Below are 20,983 nucleotides of genomic sequence, written 5' to 3' on the forward strand. Positions count from 1 at the left end.
ATGGTTTAGGGGAGAAATAGGGAGGGAGGGCGCCCTGGCCACAAGGAGAGCCAAGACAGGAGAGGAGAGAGAGAGGCACACGGGGGTGGGTAGCACAAGGAAACATTTCCCCAAAGCCACTGAATGGGAAAATGAGAATGGTTGATTTTCAGGTTTTACAACCAGTGAGGCTCAAAGACTAGAGTTTTAGAGTTACCGGTGTGGTAGGTGTGGAGCCCTGAGGGTGCTGCAGTGCTCCTGTGAAGAAGGAGGCCAAATAGATCAGGGAAACACAGCATGATCTGAGGATCCCTGGGCTGCACTGAAAGAGACCATTCCCACTTCTTGGGGGTGTACTGGGCAGAGGCGGCATTACCCCTTGCCAATGGGCACTATTCCCTTCCCCTGCCCCTCTTCTATGCAGAGTCACCCGCTGAAGGCACCCATCCTGGACACCGGCCCTTTGCTGCACTTTACTCCAAATTCTATGCCCCTGTGCTTTGTTGTGACTGCCCTTCTGGGATGAACCTGCACCGGTCCCAGAACAGTGAGACCCTGCCCCCAGAGGACCAGCATGGGTCCACACCAGCCCAGGTCCCTAAAGTTTGGAGTTTTAAAATTCAGGCAGCCTGCCTGGGACAGAGCCCAAGTTGCACTCTGTTGTCAGTAGGACAGGAGGCCAACACAGACAGGGTGAAGGCAACAATCTGAGGGATGCCTGGGGCACATGAAGGGAGACTGTTTGCTCTTCTGGGAAGACTTCCCAGGGAACAGCAAGTGTGAACTCCCCTCTCCGGGGACAAGGGAGCTCGCTGGTGTTATTTCTCTCTCCTGCATAAACTAGCTTCACAAGCAGCATACCATCAACACTGACTACCTAAAATTCTTACACCAAGCCCCATACCCCTGCCCTCTGCAGGTACGGCTTTTCTCAGGCAAGTGTACCTGAGAACCAGAGCAACAGGTCCCTCCCCAAAAAGACCAGCACAAACCCCTGCACACACCACGTCTACTGACCATAGAGTTCTGTAAAACTTTAGCTCTCAGATCTCTTTAACAAGCAAACAAGAGCACACCTGGTTAAAACTTGCCGCACTCTGGCCAAGGTCCGAACATCCACCTCAGGCAAGGAGAAACTCTGCAGAAGAAGACTGACCTGAGGGAAAGAGCAGCCAAACAATAGCAGCAGAGTGCACACAGCATACCCCAGAGACACTTCCTGAAGCACCAGGCCCTGGACAGTGTATGACCTCTTCTTCATAAAACCATTACTTTTAGGATGCAGGAGACCTGACAGGTTTTCCTAACACACAGAAGAAGACAGAGACCTAGAGAAAATGCCAAGAAGGAAGAATTCATCCCCAAAGAAGAAAATTAGAAAAGGTCACAGCCAGGGATCTAATCAAAGCAGATATAAATAATCGACCTGATCCAAAATTTAAAGCAACAATCATAAGGGTACTAGCGTACTAGCTGGGCTTGAGAAAAGCATAGAAGACACCCGGGGGTCCTTTACCACAGAAATAAAAGACCTAAAAGCTAGTCAGGCCAAAATGAAAAATGTAATAAACCAAGATTTGAAACTGAGTGGATGTGATGACTACCAGGATGGAAGAAGCAGAGGAATGATTAAGTGGTACAGAAGATAAAATTATGGAGAATAATGAAGCTGAAAAGAAGAGGGAAAGAAGGGGCGCCTGGGTGGCTCAGGGGGTTAAGCCTCTGCCTTCAGCTCAGGTCATGATCTCAGGGTCCTGGGATTGAGCCCACTATCGGGCTCTCTGCTCAGCGGGGAGCCTGCTTCCTCCTTTCTCTCTGCCTGCCCCTCCTTCTCCTTGTGATCTGTCAAATAAATAAAATCTTAATTAAAAAAAAAAAAAAAAGAAGAGGGAAAGAATGCAGTGCAGGCCCCCCTTTCAGATTAAAGAAAGTATCCCTAAGTATAAGGACACTTTTCATCTCCCAGTCTTCTTCAGGAATCGCCTCAGCTACAAAGGGCCACCTCACACCGAGTCACAACGTTCTGAGATGGCCCACATTTAACGAGAACCCCCGCATCCCAACTCCCGATATTGAAGGGCCATGCTGGCTTCCCATTTAGTTGAGACTCGGTTGAGTCTCCGTCACCCCTCCCTCTTCCTCCCCTCCCCTTCCACAGGGGTTCCTCACAAGACCATAACCTAAAAAAAAGGCTTCATAGGAATCTTCTCAAAGCCTGCATCCCAAAGACATAAAAGACATCCCAAAGACATAAAAGACATCCCAAAGACATAAAACAAAGACATTCTTCATGGCATAGCACATGGTCAATGTAGGTAAATTTTCCACATTTGCAAAGAATGTGAATTTTGTCATCGGATACCGTTTTCTGCCAAAGTCATTTTAAACTTTCTCATGTTCAGTCTTCTGTAAGCTTACAGATATTAAAAAGGTAGTTGATATCTCCCCAAATTATTGTGATAATTTTTTAATTTTAAATTTTTTAATCTGTAATTTTTGGCCTTACATATTTTAGAGCTCTGTTTTCAGGTACAAACAAACAGATTTAGTATGGTATCTTCAGGATAGATGGATCGCATTGTCATTAAGGTACCTTTCTTCTCTTGAAGTGCTTCTTTAACTTTATCTGATATTATTATAGTTGCACCAGCTTATTTTTCTTTCTCTCTCTCTCTTTTTAAAGATTTTATTTATTTATTTGACAGACAGAGATCACAAGTAGGCAGAGAGGCAGGCAGAGAGAGAGGAAGGGAAGCAGGCTCCCTGCTGAGCAGAGACCCTGATGTGGGGCTCGATCCCAGGACCCTGGGATCATGAGCTGAGCCAAAGGGAGAGGCTTTAACCCACTGAGCCACCCAGGCGCCCCACCAGCTTATTTTTCTTCTACTAAGGCACCCTTCAACACAAGAGAAAATCTACTTGGTCATAATGTTCTACAATTACTTGCTACTTTCACTTTTTAAATATTTAATTAAGTGAAAGGACCTATAATTTCCTTTTCTCATACCTTATTTGTTCCATGTCAAAGGTGCATTAATATTTTTAAAAATTACTAAATGATCGGAAGGATTAGTTAACTTATGCTCTATTCTGTGTTCCAGTCTATGAAAAGGACACATCATCCTTTCTTGAATTTTGTCTAAAAATTTAAAACCAGGTCACCTGGGTGGCTTAGTCAGTTAAGAGTTGAACTCTTGATTTTGGCTTAGGTCATGATCTCTGGGTTCTGGGATCGACCTCCATGTCAGGCTCCAGGCTGAGTGTGGAGCCTGCTTAAATTATCTCCTCTCTCTGCCGCTCCCTGTGCTTGCTGTCTTTTTCCCTCCCCCTCTTTCCTTCTCTATTTTAAAATATATAAAAGTAAATTAAAAATAAACTTAAATAAATAATAAAAACTTTGACTAATAGGATTTTATGGCAATTTATATTAATTACTAATTTAAATCACTTCATGATTATCAGTGTAATCTATAAGCAGATATTGTATTTCTACCTGAGTCGAAAGAAATGTATTTGGATAAAAATATATATGTCAAGATTACAGACTTATACCAAACCTACAAATAATCACAAAAATTAAAAATAGGAGTGTGCATGTATCTAAAAAATAACTGTTCAAATTTACTATCTTTAGAAACTGAGATGGGCATTCATGTTCTTAACAATTCTCTGTGCTATCTATAAGTATCAGAAGAAGACAGAGAAAAGGAAGCAAAATATTTATTTGAAGAAATAATAACTTAAGACATCCCGAATCTGGGGAAGGAAACAGACATCCAGATCCAGGAGGCACAGAGAACTTCCATTAAAGTCAACAAAAGCAGGCCAACACCAAGATATATTGTAATTAAATCTGCAAAATATAGTGATAAAGAAAAAGTATTAAAAGCAGTAAGACAAAAAAAAGTCCTTAACTTAAAAGGGAAGACCCATAAGTCTAGCTAGGAAATTTCTTAACAGAAACTTGCCAAGCCAGAAGAAAGTGGCATGATTTATTCAAAGTTCTAAATGAGAATAGTCTGTAGCCAAGAATACTCTATCCAGTAAGGTTACATTCAGAATAGAAGCAGAGATAAAGACTATCCCAGAATTTGTGATCACTAAACCAGGCCTGCAAGAAATAGTAAAAGGAACTCTTTGAGTGCAAAGGAGAGACCAAAAGTGACAAAGACAAGAAAGGATCAGAGAAATCACCAGAAACAACACAAAATAATGAAATGGCGATAAATACACATCTATCAATAATTACTTTGAATGTAAACAGACCAAATATTGTGTTAAATTGATATCAGAATAGATAATAAAACAAGACCATCTTTACAGAACCTTCAAGAGACTCATTTTTAGCCTTTAAGACACCTGCAAAAGAAAAGGGGATGAAGAAATTTTTGTCACTCAAATAGATGTCAAAAGAAAACCAGGGTAGCTACACATATATCAGATAACTAGACTTTAAAACAAAGACTGTAACAAGAGACAAAGAAGGGCACCATATCCTCATAAAGGATACAGTCTGACAGGAGATATAACAATCGCAGATATTTCTGTACTTAAGATGGGAACACAAAAATATATAAAATAACAAACATAAAGGAACTAATAATAATGCAATAATAGTGGAAAACTTTAACATCACAGTCACACCAATGGACAGATCAACTAAACAGAAAATCAACAAGGAAACAACGGCTTTCAAAGACACACTGGACAAGATGGACTGAACAGATAAATTCAGAACATTCCATCCTAAAACAACAGAATACACATTTTTTTCAAGTGCCCCAGAACATTCTCCAGAATAGATCACACACTAGGTCACAAGTCAGGTCACAACAAATACAAAAAGACTGAAATCACATCATGCACCTTTTCTAAGCACAACACTATGAAATTATAAGTCAATCACCAGAAAAAATTCTGGAAACAACACAAATACCTGGAGATTAAAGAACATGCTACTAAGCAATGAATGGGCCAACCAGGAAATTAAAGAATAAATTTAAAAAATACATGACTGAGATTAAGACATCTGAATATAACCCATGTTGTCCCAGGCCACACCTGTCTGAAATAAAATAGTCAGTAATGGTAAAAATGGCAAAAAAAAAAAAAAACATGACTGAGTAATATTCCATTATATGTGTGTATACACACACACACACACACACACACACAGAATGTTACTCAGCTGTAAAAAAGAATGACATCTTCGCATTTTCAAGGACATGGATGGAGCTAGATTATTAAGCTAAGCAAATAAGTCAATCAGGGAAACACAAATACCACATGATTTCACTCATATGTGGAATTTAAGAAACAAAAAAAGCAAAGGGATTTAAAACAGAGAGGCAAAGGAAGAAACAGACTCTCAGTTGTAGAGCACTGATGGTTACCAGTAGGGTTAAATAGGTGATGGGGATTAAGGAGGGCACTTTTGTAAAGAGCACCAGGTGCTGCATGGAAGGGTTGACTCACTACATTGAACACCTGAAACTAATATTGTGCTGTATGTTAACTGGAATTTAAATAAAAATGTAAAGTATAAATAAATATAATTAATGGGCACAAATTATATGCATCATAGAAATATCACAGAAATTATACTTAATGAATCTTTCATAAAAATCACTCTGATATGAAAAGAGCTTCACCATTAAAAAACATTCTGTGCTATCTAGATTTGACAATGTATGTTTTATTTAATCAGATTAAAAATATCAGTGCTTTCCTTTTAACAAATCTTTATATTATGTATATATATACTCAAATATGGGCATGAAAGAGTTTATATATTATCATTTTAAAATCATGTTACAAGATACATTTTATTGTGACCTCACTTACAAAGAATATTTAAATGTCCCTATTTTCCAAACAAATAGTCCAGTGACTACATATATCATTTTGTGTGATAGGAATTTGGGGCATTTTTTCCCCCTGAGTCTGTGTTTTAAAGTAATTTCATAATGTTCATATATTACTTAATGAATGAAAAAGTCATCACTTTCATTCAGACGAAAGGACTCTAACACAGTAATTAGAGCACAAAATTTTTAAGAGATATATGTATGAATTGATTTGGGTCAGTAAAAATAAGTTTTATAAGTAATAAATACAGTTTAGTCCGGTAAAAGTAAAACATTTATATTAAAAAAAAAAGTGACTTCTTAATTACACGCGTTTCCGAAACTTCACCAGCACTGGTATTTGTCTCAATCTTCCGTGGCACTGTAATTTGCAGAAGCGATGGTTCAAGACCTACAGTAAGAAAAACACGTGTGAGCGTTGCCTAGTGCCTGGCAGCATCCTTCTTCCCGCGCCCCGTCACATCCCGTCACTCCTTGAACTTCCAAGCACCAACACACACACACACACACACACACACACACACACACACACGCATGCACTCACCCGCCACAAAATCAGACCTTGTACATGACACGAAGAGGCTACCTCCACCACCCATACACTTTGGAGCAGGACCCTGCCACCATCCAGAGACTTTGAGACTTGACCTCAGCCCCAGCAGGTGAAGAAGTGCTGCTCTTAAGGCCCCACCTCCCAGAAGATGGGAGCCCACTCCTCCAAGTTCAGGGTCAGGCAAGTGAGGGGCGACTGTCCCAGTTCTGCTCCAAGCCCTCCAAGCAGCAGGCCAGGAGGAGGCTGACTCTAAGTGGGCTGTGACAAGACACCGGGCTCTCCTCAGCCGGACCCGGGGTTCTGGAGCAAAGTTCTGGGGCCCGCCACGCCCAGAGGCTCTGCGACAGGTGGCCCTCGATGGGGCAGGGTCCTTCACTCACGAGGGCCCGCGGAGGTCAGCCTGCCCAGGCCTGAGAGGATCAGCAGGAGAGACAGCATTGCGGGGCCTGCTGGTCTTGGCGCGGTGGTGGCTGTTGGCTGCTTAACGGTGGCCGCTCTCGCGGGGCCCTGCGCTCGCGGCGGGTGGGGCTGGGGTCCGCACGGTTTCCCGCGGAGCAGCCGCTGTGCCCACCCCGCCCTCTTGGGCTGACTAGCCCTCGCAGCCGCTGTTGCGCTGGAGAGGGAGGCGCGCGGAGAGGCTCTCGCCACTCGGTGCCACTGCCTTCACGGGCTTGGGCTTTTATTTTCCAAAACGTAGACACTGGAAACACATTAAGGGATGATGTAAGGATCATAAAGTGCATTTTCTCTTCTGCAGATGGGCCATTTGCTGGTGAAGTGCTTGGCAATGTTAATAGTCCACGTCATGGTTTTCTGGCGCAATAGCCAAATTACTGTGGGGAAGGAAAACTGAAAATGGCAATTCACCATATAGTACTGAACCAGTTCTGTGGTAAATAACTTTGTTTCTTAGAAAATTCTTTGGTTAAGAAAACTAAATATAAAGCTGAATATGTAATGGATGTATGTATGTGTTTTAATGAAATTGCAATTTAAATACCAGGCCGAAAATTAAAAAAAAAATTAAAAAATCCAAAACACAAATCACAATTGTAAAATGATCCTGTAAGAACAACTTTATTTTCCCATTATTTATTTATTCCATTGTATATAACTTGGCTTCCTAGGAAAATCTGTGGCGGATGAAAGGTTAAATGTAAACTTTTTTTCCATCAATATGACATTCACACTTGCAAAGGGAATAATTTGGAAAGAACATTCATTTTTTGGCTTACTATGTAAGTTGATGACTTGCGTAATTTCCGTTTTACAAAGACTTTTCTCCCCAGACAATTTTTTTTTTCTTTAGAGACTTTATCTATTTATTTCAGAGAGAGCAAGCCTAGGGAGGAGCACTGGGGGACAGAGTCGGAAAGAAGACTCCAGGTTGAGTGTGGAGCTTGAGTAGGACTCCATTCCTGGAGCCTGAGATCAGGGAAGCCAAGAGTCTGATGTTCAACTGGCTGAGTCACCAAGGGTCCCTGCCAGACAATTCTTGAGCTGTCCCTCTATGGAATGCTTTAGCTTGCATTCCTTACATATAATATTTATCCACAAAACCAAATGATTGTTTTCTCTGTCTGTAAAAGAAAAAAAAAATTAAATGGAGAAAGCTAGCCTTTTAAAAATATATATTCTTGGGGTGCTCGAGTGGCTCAGTCAGTTACATGTCTGCCTTTGGTTCAGGTCATGTTCTCAGCATCCTGGGATCCAGTCCGACACTGAGGTTGGGGGGTGTCCTTGCTCAGCAGGGAGTCTGCTTCTGCCTCTCCCTCTGTTCCATCACTTGTGATCTCTCTCCTTCTCTCTGGCTCTCTCTCTCTCTGAAATAAGTAAATAAAATCTTTTTAAAACTTTAAATATATATTCCTTCTTCATGCTTTTCCAAAATCTAACTTTGGTGTCTATCAAGAAAATATTCTTACAAGTAACAATGACAACAGAAGAAATTCAACTTCAAAATAGCAATTCTGCATATTTCACTAAAGCGTTTATAGCCTAATCATTTATTCTTGTTGGAAAGCACATTGTATAATACTCATTTGATTATTTCTATCTACCTTAATATTATTATTTTTATCTTTTTGCCAAAATATATGAAACAATGTAATTAGCATATCAGGATTAATTATGTTGCCCTTAAAGTAAAATTTCTTTCTGGTTGTCTATAACCTGACCAAATTTTTGAAGTTTAATATATATATCACATAAGGCATGATAAGTATTAAAATGTTCATGGCTTGATTAAAAATCGTTTTAAAAGGAGAAATATATATTCGTTATTTAAATTCATTACTGTATTTCCATTGTTGGTATTGACTGCTCATTTTTAGTGAGTGTAATTTATAGATATTCAAATTATTTAAATGTAATACAGTTGTTTTTCACATGCTTATTACAGGCCTGGGCCACCTAGATAGGTACCAAAATATATGTGACAACATCCATGTCTCCAAGTACCTCAGAAACTAACAGAAAACTGAACATGAAAACTATGACACAACTAGAAAGAAAAATTCTGTTACCAGGATGTTCAAAAGTCTCTCAGAATATAGCTAAGATAATTTTGTTTCCTCTACAGATATCAAGTGAGTTTAGAGGTGGCTGTGACATTTGAGATGTAAGTAATACTCAGGCAAGTGAATGATTCTTAAGGACATTAGTGCCTTTTAGGACTTTATTATTAAGTAATTAAATAATTTAAACAATCCAAAAATTTGGGGGCAAATAAATGTGAATTTTTGTATTGGAATAACTTGTAATAGTTTGGGTATGTTGGGATTGAAAAGATGAGGACTAGAAACAAAAGGCTAGCTAACGAGTATTTTCAGTAGTTTAGGCCAAAAATGTCTACATCCTCAGGATTCGAGTGTGTAGAAAAATAAAAGTAGTAGAAATATCAGAGAGAGACTTTGGAAGGAAAGTCAGTTTATTGAATATTTTTTTATGGAGGTTGATGAAATTGTGAAGATGACTAATCCACTGGATGAGGGGGGTACCAGTTCTGAAAGCTGCAGATTCAAACAGAGAAATAACACATTCAGCTAAAGAAGTTGACTTGGAGATACTTGTGAAATAGCAGGTATTGACATTGGGTGATCAGTTGGAAATGGTGCCTGATCTCCCAGAGCTTGAACTGAAATACATCAACCTACGAACGCATTAAAAAAAAAAAAAAAAAAAAAAAAAGAAACTTGAAGGAGAAAGAGTGACTAAGATCATCTGAGAGAAATCAGAGGAAAGAAAGAGGAGGTCCAAAATAGACTTGTGGTCAACACAGAGGATTTGGGGATTAGAAGAAAAGAATCCAGATTTGAAGTCACACTAACAAATGTTAAGGTGAGTAAGAATTTGAAGGTATTAGGGTGACTACAAATAAAATAAAATAGAATTTCAAAGTGGAATATTAGAAATTTCAAATGCTACTCAGAGGTCAAGCAGAATGAGAACCGAGAAGGTGATTATTGTTTTGGTGGTAATGAGTCAGTGATGAACGTTCCCATTTGTGTTCTCCAGGAAGCAGATGCTGAGGAAGAGTTATAGAGCAAAAGGTTTTTCAGGGAGTAACAGTTGTGAAAGAGGAAACAAGATTGGGAAAGGGAGCATAGGACCGTAATAAAGACCTGACAGAATTTCTGCCAATCCAGAAGGGTTGCTGCAGAGCCAGGAAGCTCCCGGGCAAACAGTACTCCTACTTGGATTACTTGATGATTACTCATAGGCCTTCATATAGGTGACTCACTCAGTAATTGGACTGATACGCCCCCAAAAGCTCATGTCCTTTGCTCAAAAGCTGAGACAGACCTTAAAGGAACTAAGGGTTTGAGGCTGTTGGGTAGACACACTCTTCCTCAGATAGCAAATCCTTTCTTCAAGGGGAATCTGAGTGGTGCATTTTTCTGTTAGCCAAAAAGACCTTGTGAAAAGATGGCAGAACAGCAGGGACAGAAACCATCATGCAGAAAGCTGGGAAGGAAAAGGAGAGGAGATGCTGCAGATATTAGAAGGAGTAACTTATACTTTCCAGAGAAGTCTGGCTAGGAAGGAAGCAAGGGTGAAGGTGGATAAGAAGGGATCATTAGAAAACAAAACATGAGGGTGCCTGGGTGGCTCAGTCCTTAAGAGTCTGCCTTCAGCTCAGGTCATGATCCCAGAGTCCTGGGATCAAGCCTCACATCAGGCTCTCTGCTTGGCAGGGAGCCTACTTCTCTTCTCCCACCTCCCCTGCTGTGCTCCCTCTCTCATTCTCTCTCTCTTCTCTTTCAAATAAATAATAAAATCTTTAAAAAAAAAAAGAAAAGAAAATATGCAAATAAAAAGAAAATGAAATCACACTTTGAAAGAGACGTGATTAAAACATTAAGTTAATAACCTATTGCTATTTTCGGAAAAATAAAGAAGGGAGAGACATTTATGCAAAAGACATAAGACTTAGAGGGTGATAAAAGTAGCAATTCAAATGTTAAGAGGCATTGTCTACTGTGGAACACAGAATATAGTAATGATGTAATACTTTCCTAATTAGAATGTAAGCTGCATGTTGCATCACCACTTCCTCATATCAGGGAGATCATATGATAGTTGTCTTTCTCTGCTTGTCTTATTTCGCTAAGCATGATACGCTCTAGGTAGGAGAAGAATAAATGAAACAAGATGGGATTGGGAGGGAGACAAACCATAAGTGACTCTTAATCTCACAAAACAAACTGAGGGTTGCTGGGGGGAGGGGGTTTGGGAGAAGGGGGTGGGATTATGGACATTGGGGAGGGTATGTGCTTTGGTGAGTGCTGTGAAGTGTGTAAACCTGGTGATTCACAGACCTGTACCCCTGGGGATAAAAATATATGTTTATAAAAAATAAAAAATTAATTAAAAAAAAAGAATGTAAGCTGCATAGGGCAAGGATATCTTCATTAATTTTTTAAAATTTTTATTTTTCTCACTGTGCCTAGAACAATGTCTAGCATATAGTTAGTAGTCCATAACCACATGCTGGAAAAATATTTGTTGAACAACCTAATGAATCAGCTAGACAGTCCATTAAACTATGTTACATGCAAGGAGGAAAAACAAAATTTGAGATATATAATAAGAGAGTAGAATGTGGAATACTGCCATGACATATGCTACAGCAATTTACCAGTGACCTTCAATGGATGATAAATGAAAACATTGTTAAAGATACAAAGGTATTTAAATATTTGAGGCAAGGAGAAAAAAGATGCCAGTGTGAAGGCAGTTTGAGATTTACATGTATTTTCTCCCTGGTATGTGTGTACATGTGTATGGAGGGAGAGTAAGAGGGAGACTGTCCAGCAGAATCCAAGCTTAGCCCAGTGCAGGGCTCAATCTCATGACCCTGAGATCATGACCTGAGCCAAAATCAAGAGTCCAAGGCTTAACCAACTGAGCCACCCAGGCACCCCTCACATACATTTTTAACTGAATATAAAGAAAAAATTGAATGTTGCTGAAAAGCTGCTATATGGAGGCATACACTGTGGATGGTTGAACAGAATTCAGTTGGACTTAACAGTGATTGTCATTTTCCCCCAATATATGGAAATGATGAAATTAGGAGATTTTTAGAGAGATAAATTATGTGCTATTATATCAGATCATAAATATCTAATATCTCATCTAATACATAAACTGACTTCCCTGTAACATAGTTAAGTTCATTAAGAAAGCTAAAGAGATGGGCGCCTGGGTGGCTCAGTGGGTTAAGCCGCTGCCTTCGGCTCGGGTCATGATCTCAGGGTCCCGCATCGGGCTCTCTGCTCAGCGGAGAGCCTGCTTCCCTTCCTCTCTCTCTGCCTGCCTCTCTGCCTACTTGTGATCTCTGTCTGTCAAATAAATAAATAAAATCTTTAAAAAAAAAAAAAAAAGAAAGCTAAAGAGAGAATATAAGCATATTTCCTGCAATGTGGATGATAATATTTGCTAAAAAATTCCTCTGGTACAAAATAAGCTAAAATGCTTGAAAAACCATAACTACGTATACTGAACATATATCTATTGAATATAAAAAGTGTAATCTAAATGTATACACTCAAGAAAATAAGAAAAATCAACAACAAAAAATAAAATTGTATATATATATATACCTAATTGTAAGCTGGCATTAAATTTTGAAATGACTTTAGAGGTTTTTGCCTATTTTGTTTTTCTTTTTCTTATATATGTATTAAAGCATAATTGACGTACAAAAATTTGCACATATTTAAATCTACAGTTCAATGAGTTTTGACATATGAATACAATCCCAAAACCACAATCAAAATAGTGAACATATCCATCACCTCCAACAGTTTCCTTTTGTCCCTTTATAAGCCATTTGTCTCTCCAGCACCCCCAATCCTCAATAGACTGCTTTCTGTCACTATAGATTAGTTTTATCTTCTCTAAGTTTGTATGAGCATGCAAACATAATGTATATATGGTTTTTGGTCTAACTTCTTTCATTCAGCATAACCATTTAAAAATTCATCTATGTTGTGTATATAAATACTTCATTCCTGCTTATCACTGAGTAGCAGTCCATTGTATAGATATACCACCATTTGTTTATGCATTCATGTATTCAAGGACAATAGACTGTATGCTCATTTTACTATTACAAATAAAGCTGCTATAAAGATTCATGTACAAGTTTTTGTGTAGCCAGTTTTTACATTTTCTTGGGTAAATATCTAGAAAAGAAAAGGCTGGGTTATAAGGTTAGTATATGGTTAACTTTATAAGAACCTTTCATAGTGTTTTCTAAAATGTACAGTTTCACACACTTACTAACAGTAAATGACTTGCAATTGCTCTAAATCCTTACCCATACTTCTTAAATTAGTCTTTTATTTTTAGTAATTCTACATGGGTTGTAATGATATCTTATTGGGGTTTAAGGTTGCATTTGTGTAATAACTAACAGTGGTAGTAAGCTGATTTCCATGTGCTTATTTACCATCCATACATCCTCTCCAATGAAGTGTCCTTAAGAATTTTGTGTCCAGTTTAACTGGGTTTTCATTATATAATGATGAAGGGGCCAATTCAACAAGAGTGTATAGTAATTATAATCTATACATAAACAAGATTGGAGCTAAGTATATAAAGCAAATAGCAACAAATTTGAAATCCCAATAGAAAATCAATAAGAAAACATGGAACTTAAATTATATTTTGGATCTAATGCATCTAACAGACATATACAGAATGTTCTATCCTTAGCAGAATACACAGTCTTTTCAGGAACATGTGGAATATTAAAAAGGATATATTGGGTCACAAAATAAGCTATAGAAAATGTCTGAAGATTAAAATCATACCAAGTATCTTTTTCCAACCACAGTGTTAAAAAATAGAAATCAATGATAAGAGAAAACCTAGAAAATTTTTTAAAAATGGTGAAAATTACACATTCCTGAACAACCAGTGGGTTGTTCAGGAAACAAGAAATCAAAATAAAAATCACAAACTATATTGAGACAATTAAAATGGAAGCACAACATACCAAAATTTACAGGATGCAACAAAAGCAATTGCAAGTTCATAGCAATAATATGTCAAATAAACAATCTAAGTTTATACCCTTAGCAAAAGAAATGAAATAACAAAGATCAGAGCATAAATAAATAAAATAGAGACTAGAAAGACAATAGAAAAGATCAACAAAATTAGGAGTTCATGATTTTAAAAGATAAACAAAACTGACAAACTTTTAGCTAGACTAAGAAAGTAAGAAAACTCAAGTAAAATGAGATATGAAAGAAATGTGTTGAAGACTTGACTCCACGTACCTCAGAATGCGACTGTGTTTGAATATAGAGGCTTTAAGTGGGTGATTAAATTAATCTGATGTGACTAATGTCTTTATGAAATTAGGAAATTTGGACACAGAAAGAAACATCAGCAATGTTTGAGCACAAAGAAAAAATCATGTAAGGACACAGCAAGAAGGCCTCCATCTGTCTACCAGCCAAGGAAAGAAGCCTCAGAAGGACTTTCAGCCCCCAGAATTGTGAGAAAATTAATTTATTTTATTTTAGCCATCCATCCTATGGGATTTTATTATGATGACAGACTTACCACTCCAGTAGAGAAAGGCAAAGGATCTGGAATATCTTCAATCTCTTACTTGGGGCATATACATTTCCTCATTTAAAAATGTACAACAAACTACAGTAATCAAGACAGTGTATTACTGGCATATGAAGAGAAATATAGACTGATGGCTTTGAAATGAGAATACAAAATGAATTCTTACTTTTACTTTCCATTGATTATTAATAAAAGTGCAAAGACAATTCAATGGGGGAAAGCATTGTCTTTTCAACAACTGGTGCCACTGTGTAACCACAAGTAACACACTGTGGTGACAACTGTGTAACCACAAGTAAAGAATTTGAACCACTACCAAACACCACACAAAACCTAACTCCACGTGGATCGTATACCATGTGGTAAGGGCTAAAACTATAAAACTGTTAGAACCAAACACAGGTGTAAATCTTCATGACCTCGGGTTTAGCTATTATTTATAGCATAGCACACCAAATGTAGAAGAGACAAAATAAAAAAACGGATAAATTGGACTTCATTGAAATTAAAATCTACATTTCAAATGATACCATCAGAAAGTGAAAAGACAATCCACAGCATGAAATGGTATTTTCTCTTCCTAATTATTTTTATTAACTTTTAATTGCAACATAGTTAACATACAGTGTAACATTATTTAGGTGTCCAAGATAGTCATTGAACAGTTCCATACATCATTGAATGCTCATTACAACTGCATTCCTTAATTCCCATCACCTTTTTTAACCCATCTGCCCACCCACTTCCCCTCTGGTAACCATCAGTTTGTTCTCTATCATGAAGAGTCTGTTTCCTGGTTTCTCTCTCTCTCTGCCTCATTTTCTTAAATTCCACATGTGAGTGAAGTCATATGGTATTTGTCTTTCTCTGACGGACTTACTTTGCTTAGCATTATACTCTCTAGCTTCATTCATGTCCCTGCAAATGACAAGATTTCATTCTTTTTTACAGATGAATAATATTCATATCATTCATACATAACAATTTTAACTTTGCATTCCCACCAACAGTGCTAGTGGTTTCCTTTTTCTCCACATTCTCTCCAAATTTTGCTTTTCGTGTTTTTTATTTTTGCCATTCTGACAGGTCTGAGATGGTATTTCATTGTAGCTTTGATTTGCATTTCCCTGATGCTGAGTGATGTTGAGCATCTTCTCATGTATCTGTTGGCCATCTGGATGTCGTCTTTGGAGAAATGTCTGTTCATGTCTTCTGTCCATTTTTAATTGGATTATTTGGGGAAAATCGGTCGGCTAGCTCCAAAAGAATGAAACTGGACCACTTTCTTATACCATACACAGTAATAAACTTAAAATGGTTTAAAGACCTAAATGTGAGACCTGAAACCATAAAAATCCTAGAAGAGAACATGGGCTGTAATGTCTCTGATGTCAGCAATAGCAACATTTATTTTTTTTTTTTTAAGGAATGTCTCCTGAGGCAAGGGAAATAAAACAAAAATAAGCTATTGGTAGTATATCAAAATAAAAATCTTCTGCACAGTGAAGGAAATAATCAACAAAACTAAAAGACAACCTGGTGAATCGGAGAAGGTATTAGCAAGATATAATATCAAAGGAGATATTATATATCCAAAATATATAAAGAACTTATACAACTCAACATGGGATAATATAGTTACAAATTAAATATCTGAAAAGGAACTTGTATTCCTTCAGAATATATGAAGAAGTATAACTTAATAGCTCACATAATCCAATTTTAAAGTGGAAAGTGATTTTAAAAGATATTTCTCCACAAAATATATATAATGGCCAATAAGTACATAAAAAATACTTGAAATAATTAATTATTAGTTTATGGCCATTACAGCAGATTAACAAACTTTCGTGGCTTTAAACAACTCAAATACATTGTCTTCAATTTCTGAAAGCCAGAAGTCTGAAATAACTTCACTGGGCTGAGACCAAGATGACAGCAGGACTGTATTCACTCCAAAGTCTCATGGGAATTTATTATTTTCACAGCTATTTGAAAGTAATCATATGTATACTCCAAGGTGATACAGCTGTGTCCATTTATGTTGCTATAAATAGTAGCATTAGGAATATTATTTAGAAAAGATTTCATATTTACATATTAATTTTATATTCTGAAGAGCCTTGCAATTTATCAATAAATGAAAATTATTAGTTTTCCATACAGAGAAATATTAAATATTATTTCTAATGAAAAAAGATTTAAATAATGCATTGAAAGTTTACAAAAAGATGCATATAATTAATTTTGAAACACCAAAAATATGAAGCTCTTACTTGTTATTGTTAATAATGACTGAATATTTTAATAATTATAATCTTTTTAGTAGTTAGCCTGGTCACTTTTTGGCTAATGATTCCTCACTCTTTCTTGATTGTTAAACATGATCAATTTTAAGCTTATTCTATCCTTAAAAATTAGTAAAGTTTACCTAATTACCAGTCTTACTGGAATTTATTTTCAGGTGTTTTTATTTTTGTTTTTGTTTTATAAAGATTTTAGCCATTCACTTTAGAGAGAGAGAGAGAGAGAGAGAGAGAGAGGTGGTGAGGGGCAGAAGGAGAGAGAGAAAGAGAAAATCCCAAGCAGTTTCCCCACTGAACACAGAGCCAATGTGGAGAGAGATCCCACAACTCAGGAGATCACCTCCTGAGCAGAAATCAAGTCAATGCTTAACTGATGGTGAGCCACCAAGGTGCACCTATTTTCAGTTTTTTAAACACCATACCTATGCTTAGCACTGTGCATTACAATCTGACAAGACATTGAGCCCACACTCAAGAAGCATTATATGTAATAAATATTAAAATCACTGGGGTACCTACGTGTCTCAGTTGGTTAAGCATCTACCATCAGGTTAGGTCATGATCTCAGGGTCTTGGGAATCAAGCCCTGCATCATGATCCCTGATCAGTGGGGAGTCTGCTTCTTCCTCTCTCTCTGTCCCTCCCTCTGTTCATGTGCCCTCTCTCAAATAAATAAATAAAGACTTTAAAAATATAAAGTAAAGTAAAACCACTAAGGCCCATTATAATGATAGTGCTATAAACTACAGAAAAATTGATAAAAGTAACCAGAATATAGAAAAAGCCTTAAAAACAAAAGAACAACAATACAATTTAAGATTGACTTTCCAAAAGAAACAATGGAAACCAGAAGATTATTGAATGACAGGTTCAAAAAAGAAACAAACTATCTATTGTCTTCCCATTCTTTTTTTTTTTTAAACTTTTTAAAAAAATATTTTATTATTTATTTGACAGAAAGAGACACAGTGAAAGAGGGACTACAATCAGGGGGAGTGGGAGAGGGAGAAGCAGCCTCCCCACTGAGCAGGGAGCCCAATGCAGGGCTTGATCCCAGGACCCTGGGATCATGACTTGAGCCAGAGGCAGACACTGAACATCTGAGCCACCCAGGCGCCCCCGTCTTTCCATTCTATATGCAGAGAAAATGTCTTTCAAAGTGAAATACAGTATTTTCAGACACTAATGAAGAAAATTCATCACAAGCATTCATGGACAAAAGAAAAAGTAAACTGAGTTCTTCACACTGAGAAGTTATCCTAGATGGAAGCTTGCAGAAGTACAAAATGCATATAGCTTTATCAGATTGAAGTAGTCCCTTTTTATTCCTAGATGACAATATTTATCATGGGTCAGTGTTAGATTTTGTGATACATCAGACACAAAATAAAGAAAATTTTATAGATAAATTTAAATGAGGGACTATAAGAGAGAGAAGATATATTTAAATTATTTACCCCCAAAAAAAGTATAAAATTGGGGATATTTGTCAAAACAACCATTTCAGAACTATAAAAACTGATCAAAACAAACAAAAAGTGAGAATCATTTATGAAAAGCTGCCAGAAAATCAACTAAGAATAGTGGGAACTGTGGTCTTCTTCCCGGGATCCTATGCCCTGTCCCTTATTTTACCAGGACAGAGCTGGCCATGAAAACCTTTAAATTAAATGTCAGAGGAGTGGCTCTAAATCTGGTGAAGAGGACAACAAATTTTATCCATGAACACCTTGAATAAAAGTACCAAGGTTGGTGAGGAATGAATGTAAAAACCAGCAGCACTGTGAGCCCAAGACTGAGGTCCCACTTGGGGTTAGTGACAGACCAGACAGAAATTAAAGGTATGATCCTGGAAATAATAGCTCTATAAAGAAAAATGATAAACTTTCTGTTTATCAAACCCTAGTTATTAAGTAGCATGCACATGCTACAGGGATCTGTGAAGGATTGATGGGAAGTAACATCAGTGGGAACTTTAAATTTGTCTAGAATCTAAATGTGCTCCCCAACTACAAAGAAAAGCCCAAGCCAAATGGCTTTAGAGATGAATTCGATGAAATATTACTAATTGTACACAAACATTTATAGAAAATTAGGAAGATAAAACACTTTCTAACTCAGAAGCCAAGCATTCTTCTCCTATCAGAGGCAAGCCAAGAAATTACAGTATAATAAACATAGATATAAAAATCCTTAATGAAATATTAGCAAATTAAAGTTAGAAATATATAAAAATTATTACACACCATCACTTAATGGGACATACCCAAGAATACAAAATGGTGTTGATACCTAAGACTAAATTCATAGAATAAAGGGAGGGAAATGTACAGTCATCTCAAAGGACACAGAAATAGCATTTCATAAAATACAGCACTAATCTGTGATAAACATTCTCATCTAATCTAACTAGGATTACAAAGGAATTTGGAACTTCCTCAAATGGCATGTATAGTATGTGCAACCTACTAGTAACATCATGGTTAAAATTAAAAGACTGAATGCTGTCACTCTTCAATCAGGAATAAGACAGATATTTTTGCTTTCACTATTTTTATGGCAATGGAGCATAGATTTCTCAAAAATACACCAAAGCCATGATCTTTAATAATAATAATAACAAATTGGACCTTATGAGAATTTTTTTGCTCTTCAAAAGATATTATTAAAGAAAGAAAAAGGATAGGTTGAGAAAAATATTTACAGTTCATATATCTGATAAAGATTATTTTCTGAATATGAACACAATTAATCAAAAGTATGTATGCATTATAGAAGTTCCAGGATAAGAAGAAAAAGAGAAAGGAGCAGAAAGCTTAGTCAAAGAAATAATGGCTGAAATCTTCCCAAATCTGGGGAGAGAAATGTACATTTAGGTACATGAAGCTCATAGAACTACAAATAATTTCAAACCAAAGAGGACTTCACTGAGTTACATTGCAAAGAATAAAAACAAAAACAAAACAACAAAAACCTGTCAAAAATTAAATATAAAGAGAGAATATAAAAGCAGTAAGAAAAAAGAAACTTATAAAAGGGAACATGCATAAGGCTATAAGCAAATTTCTCAGCAGAAATACTGCAGGACAGGAGAGAGTGGAATGATGTATTCAAATGCTAAAAGAAAAGAACTGCCAACCAAGAATACTTCACCTGGCAAAGTCGCTCTTCAGAAATGAAAAATAGAAATTTTCACAGAAAAACCAAATATGGCATCACTAGACTGCCTTACAAGCCAATATGAAAAGGTAGCAATTAATAACATGAAACATAAGAAAGTAAAAAACTCAGTGGTAAAGGTAGTTATAGAGTCATATTCAGAATACTCAAATACTGTAATGATAGTGTGTACATCACTTAACTACAAGATAAAAGTTAAAAGATAAAGTATTAAAATATATTTAATACTTAAGACTTGTTAATGGATAAACAATATAAAATATATAAACTATGACATGAAAAACATAAAATGGGGGGAGTAGACTTTTTGTATGCAGTTGAAGTTAAATTTTTATCAGGTTAAAATAGGTGGTTATTACTATCAGATGTTTTATGTAAGCCTCATGGTAACCACAAAGCAAAGTCTTTAGTATATACAAAAGATAAAGAAGAGGGAATCAAAGCATACACTACAAAAAGTCATATGAGAAAGTGCTGCCTCCTGATGGTTCAGGGGAGTAGAATGAGGCACAAACAAGTCAGCTGGAAGAGACAGGGAGCAGGGGGTGACAGTAGAAAAGACTTGCCCAGGACAACACTGCAGTCTCATATTTATTGGAAAGCAGGTAACAAGCAACAAAGAAGCTGGAGTAGGTTACACATTGATCATGAGCCTTGTAGATAAGTCAGAAGAGAGGCAAACATATCTGGTCAAGCAGTATAAAGTTTATAGTTGAGCAAGCACATTCGAAGGGATCATCTAATTAGCCACAGTGGTGTCTGGAGTAGGGGAGATAACAGAAAAAAGAAGGAGGCATCGTTCTGCCCTAAGCAGGCCAGGCATTCCCACCTGCTTATCATCTCCCCCAGAGGCCTGTTGCCAGTACCTGTTTTTCTTAAGGCTATATCTAAGCATGTTTGGTGGCTAGTATAATTTCTCATGGGTTATATTTTAAGCAGTGCATTGTTCTGATGGATGGTTACAAGAAAGGAAAACCACAGGACAGAAAGGAACAAAGGAATAG

The 20,983-nt window shown here is 37.0% G+C and overlaps 1 protein-coding gene across 1 annotated transcript in view; it reads right to left on the minus strand.

Moving 5' to 3' along the window:
• LOC132006452 (A disintegrin and metallopeptidase domain 3-like) overlaps positions 1–352 on the minus strand; it is an 85,850-nt gene extending 85,498 nt beyond the window's left edge. Inside the window, exon 1 of the mRNA XM_059384220.1 lies at positions 197–352. Coding sequence (XP_059240203.1) covers positions 197–352 — 156 coding nt within the window. The remainder of the gene's footprint in view (positions 1–196) is intronic.
• Positions 353–20,983: the final 20,631 nt, after the last annotated feature.

Source organism: Mustela nigripes, chromosome 18, assembly GCF_022355385.1.
Source record: "Mustela nigripes isolate SB6536 chromosome 18, MUSNIG.SB6536, whole genome shotgun sequence".
Lineage (NCBI taxonomy): Eukaryota > Metazoa > Chordata > Mammalia > Carnivora > Mustelidae > Mustela > Mustela nigripes.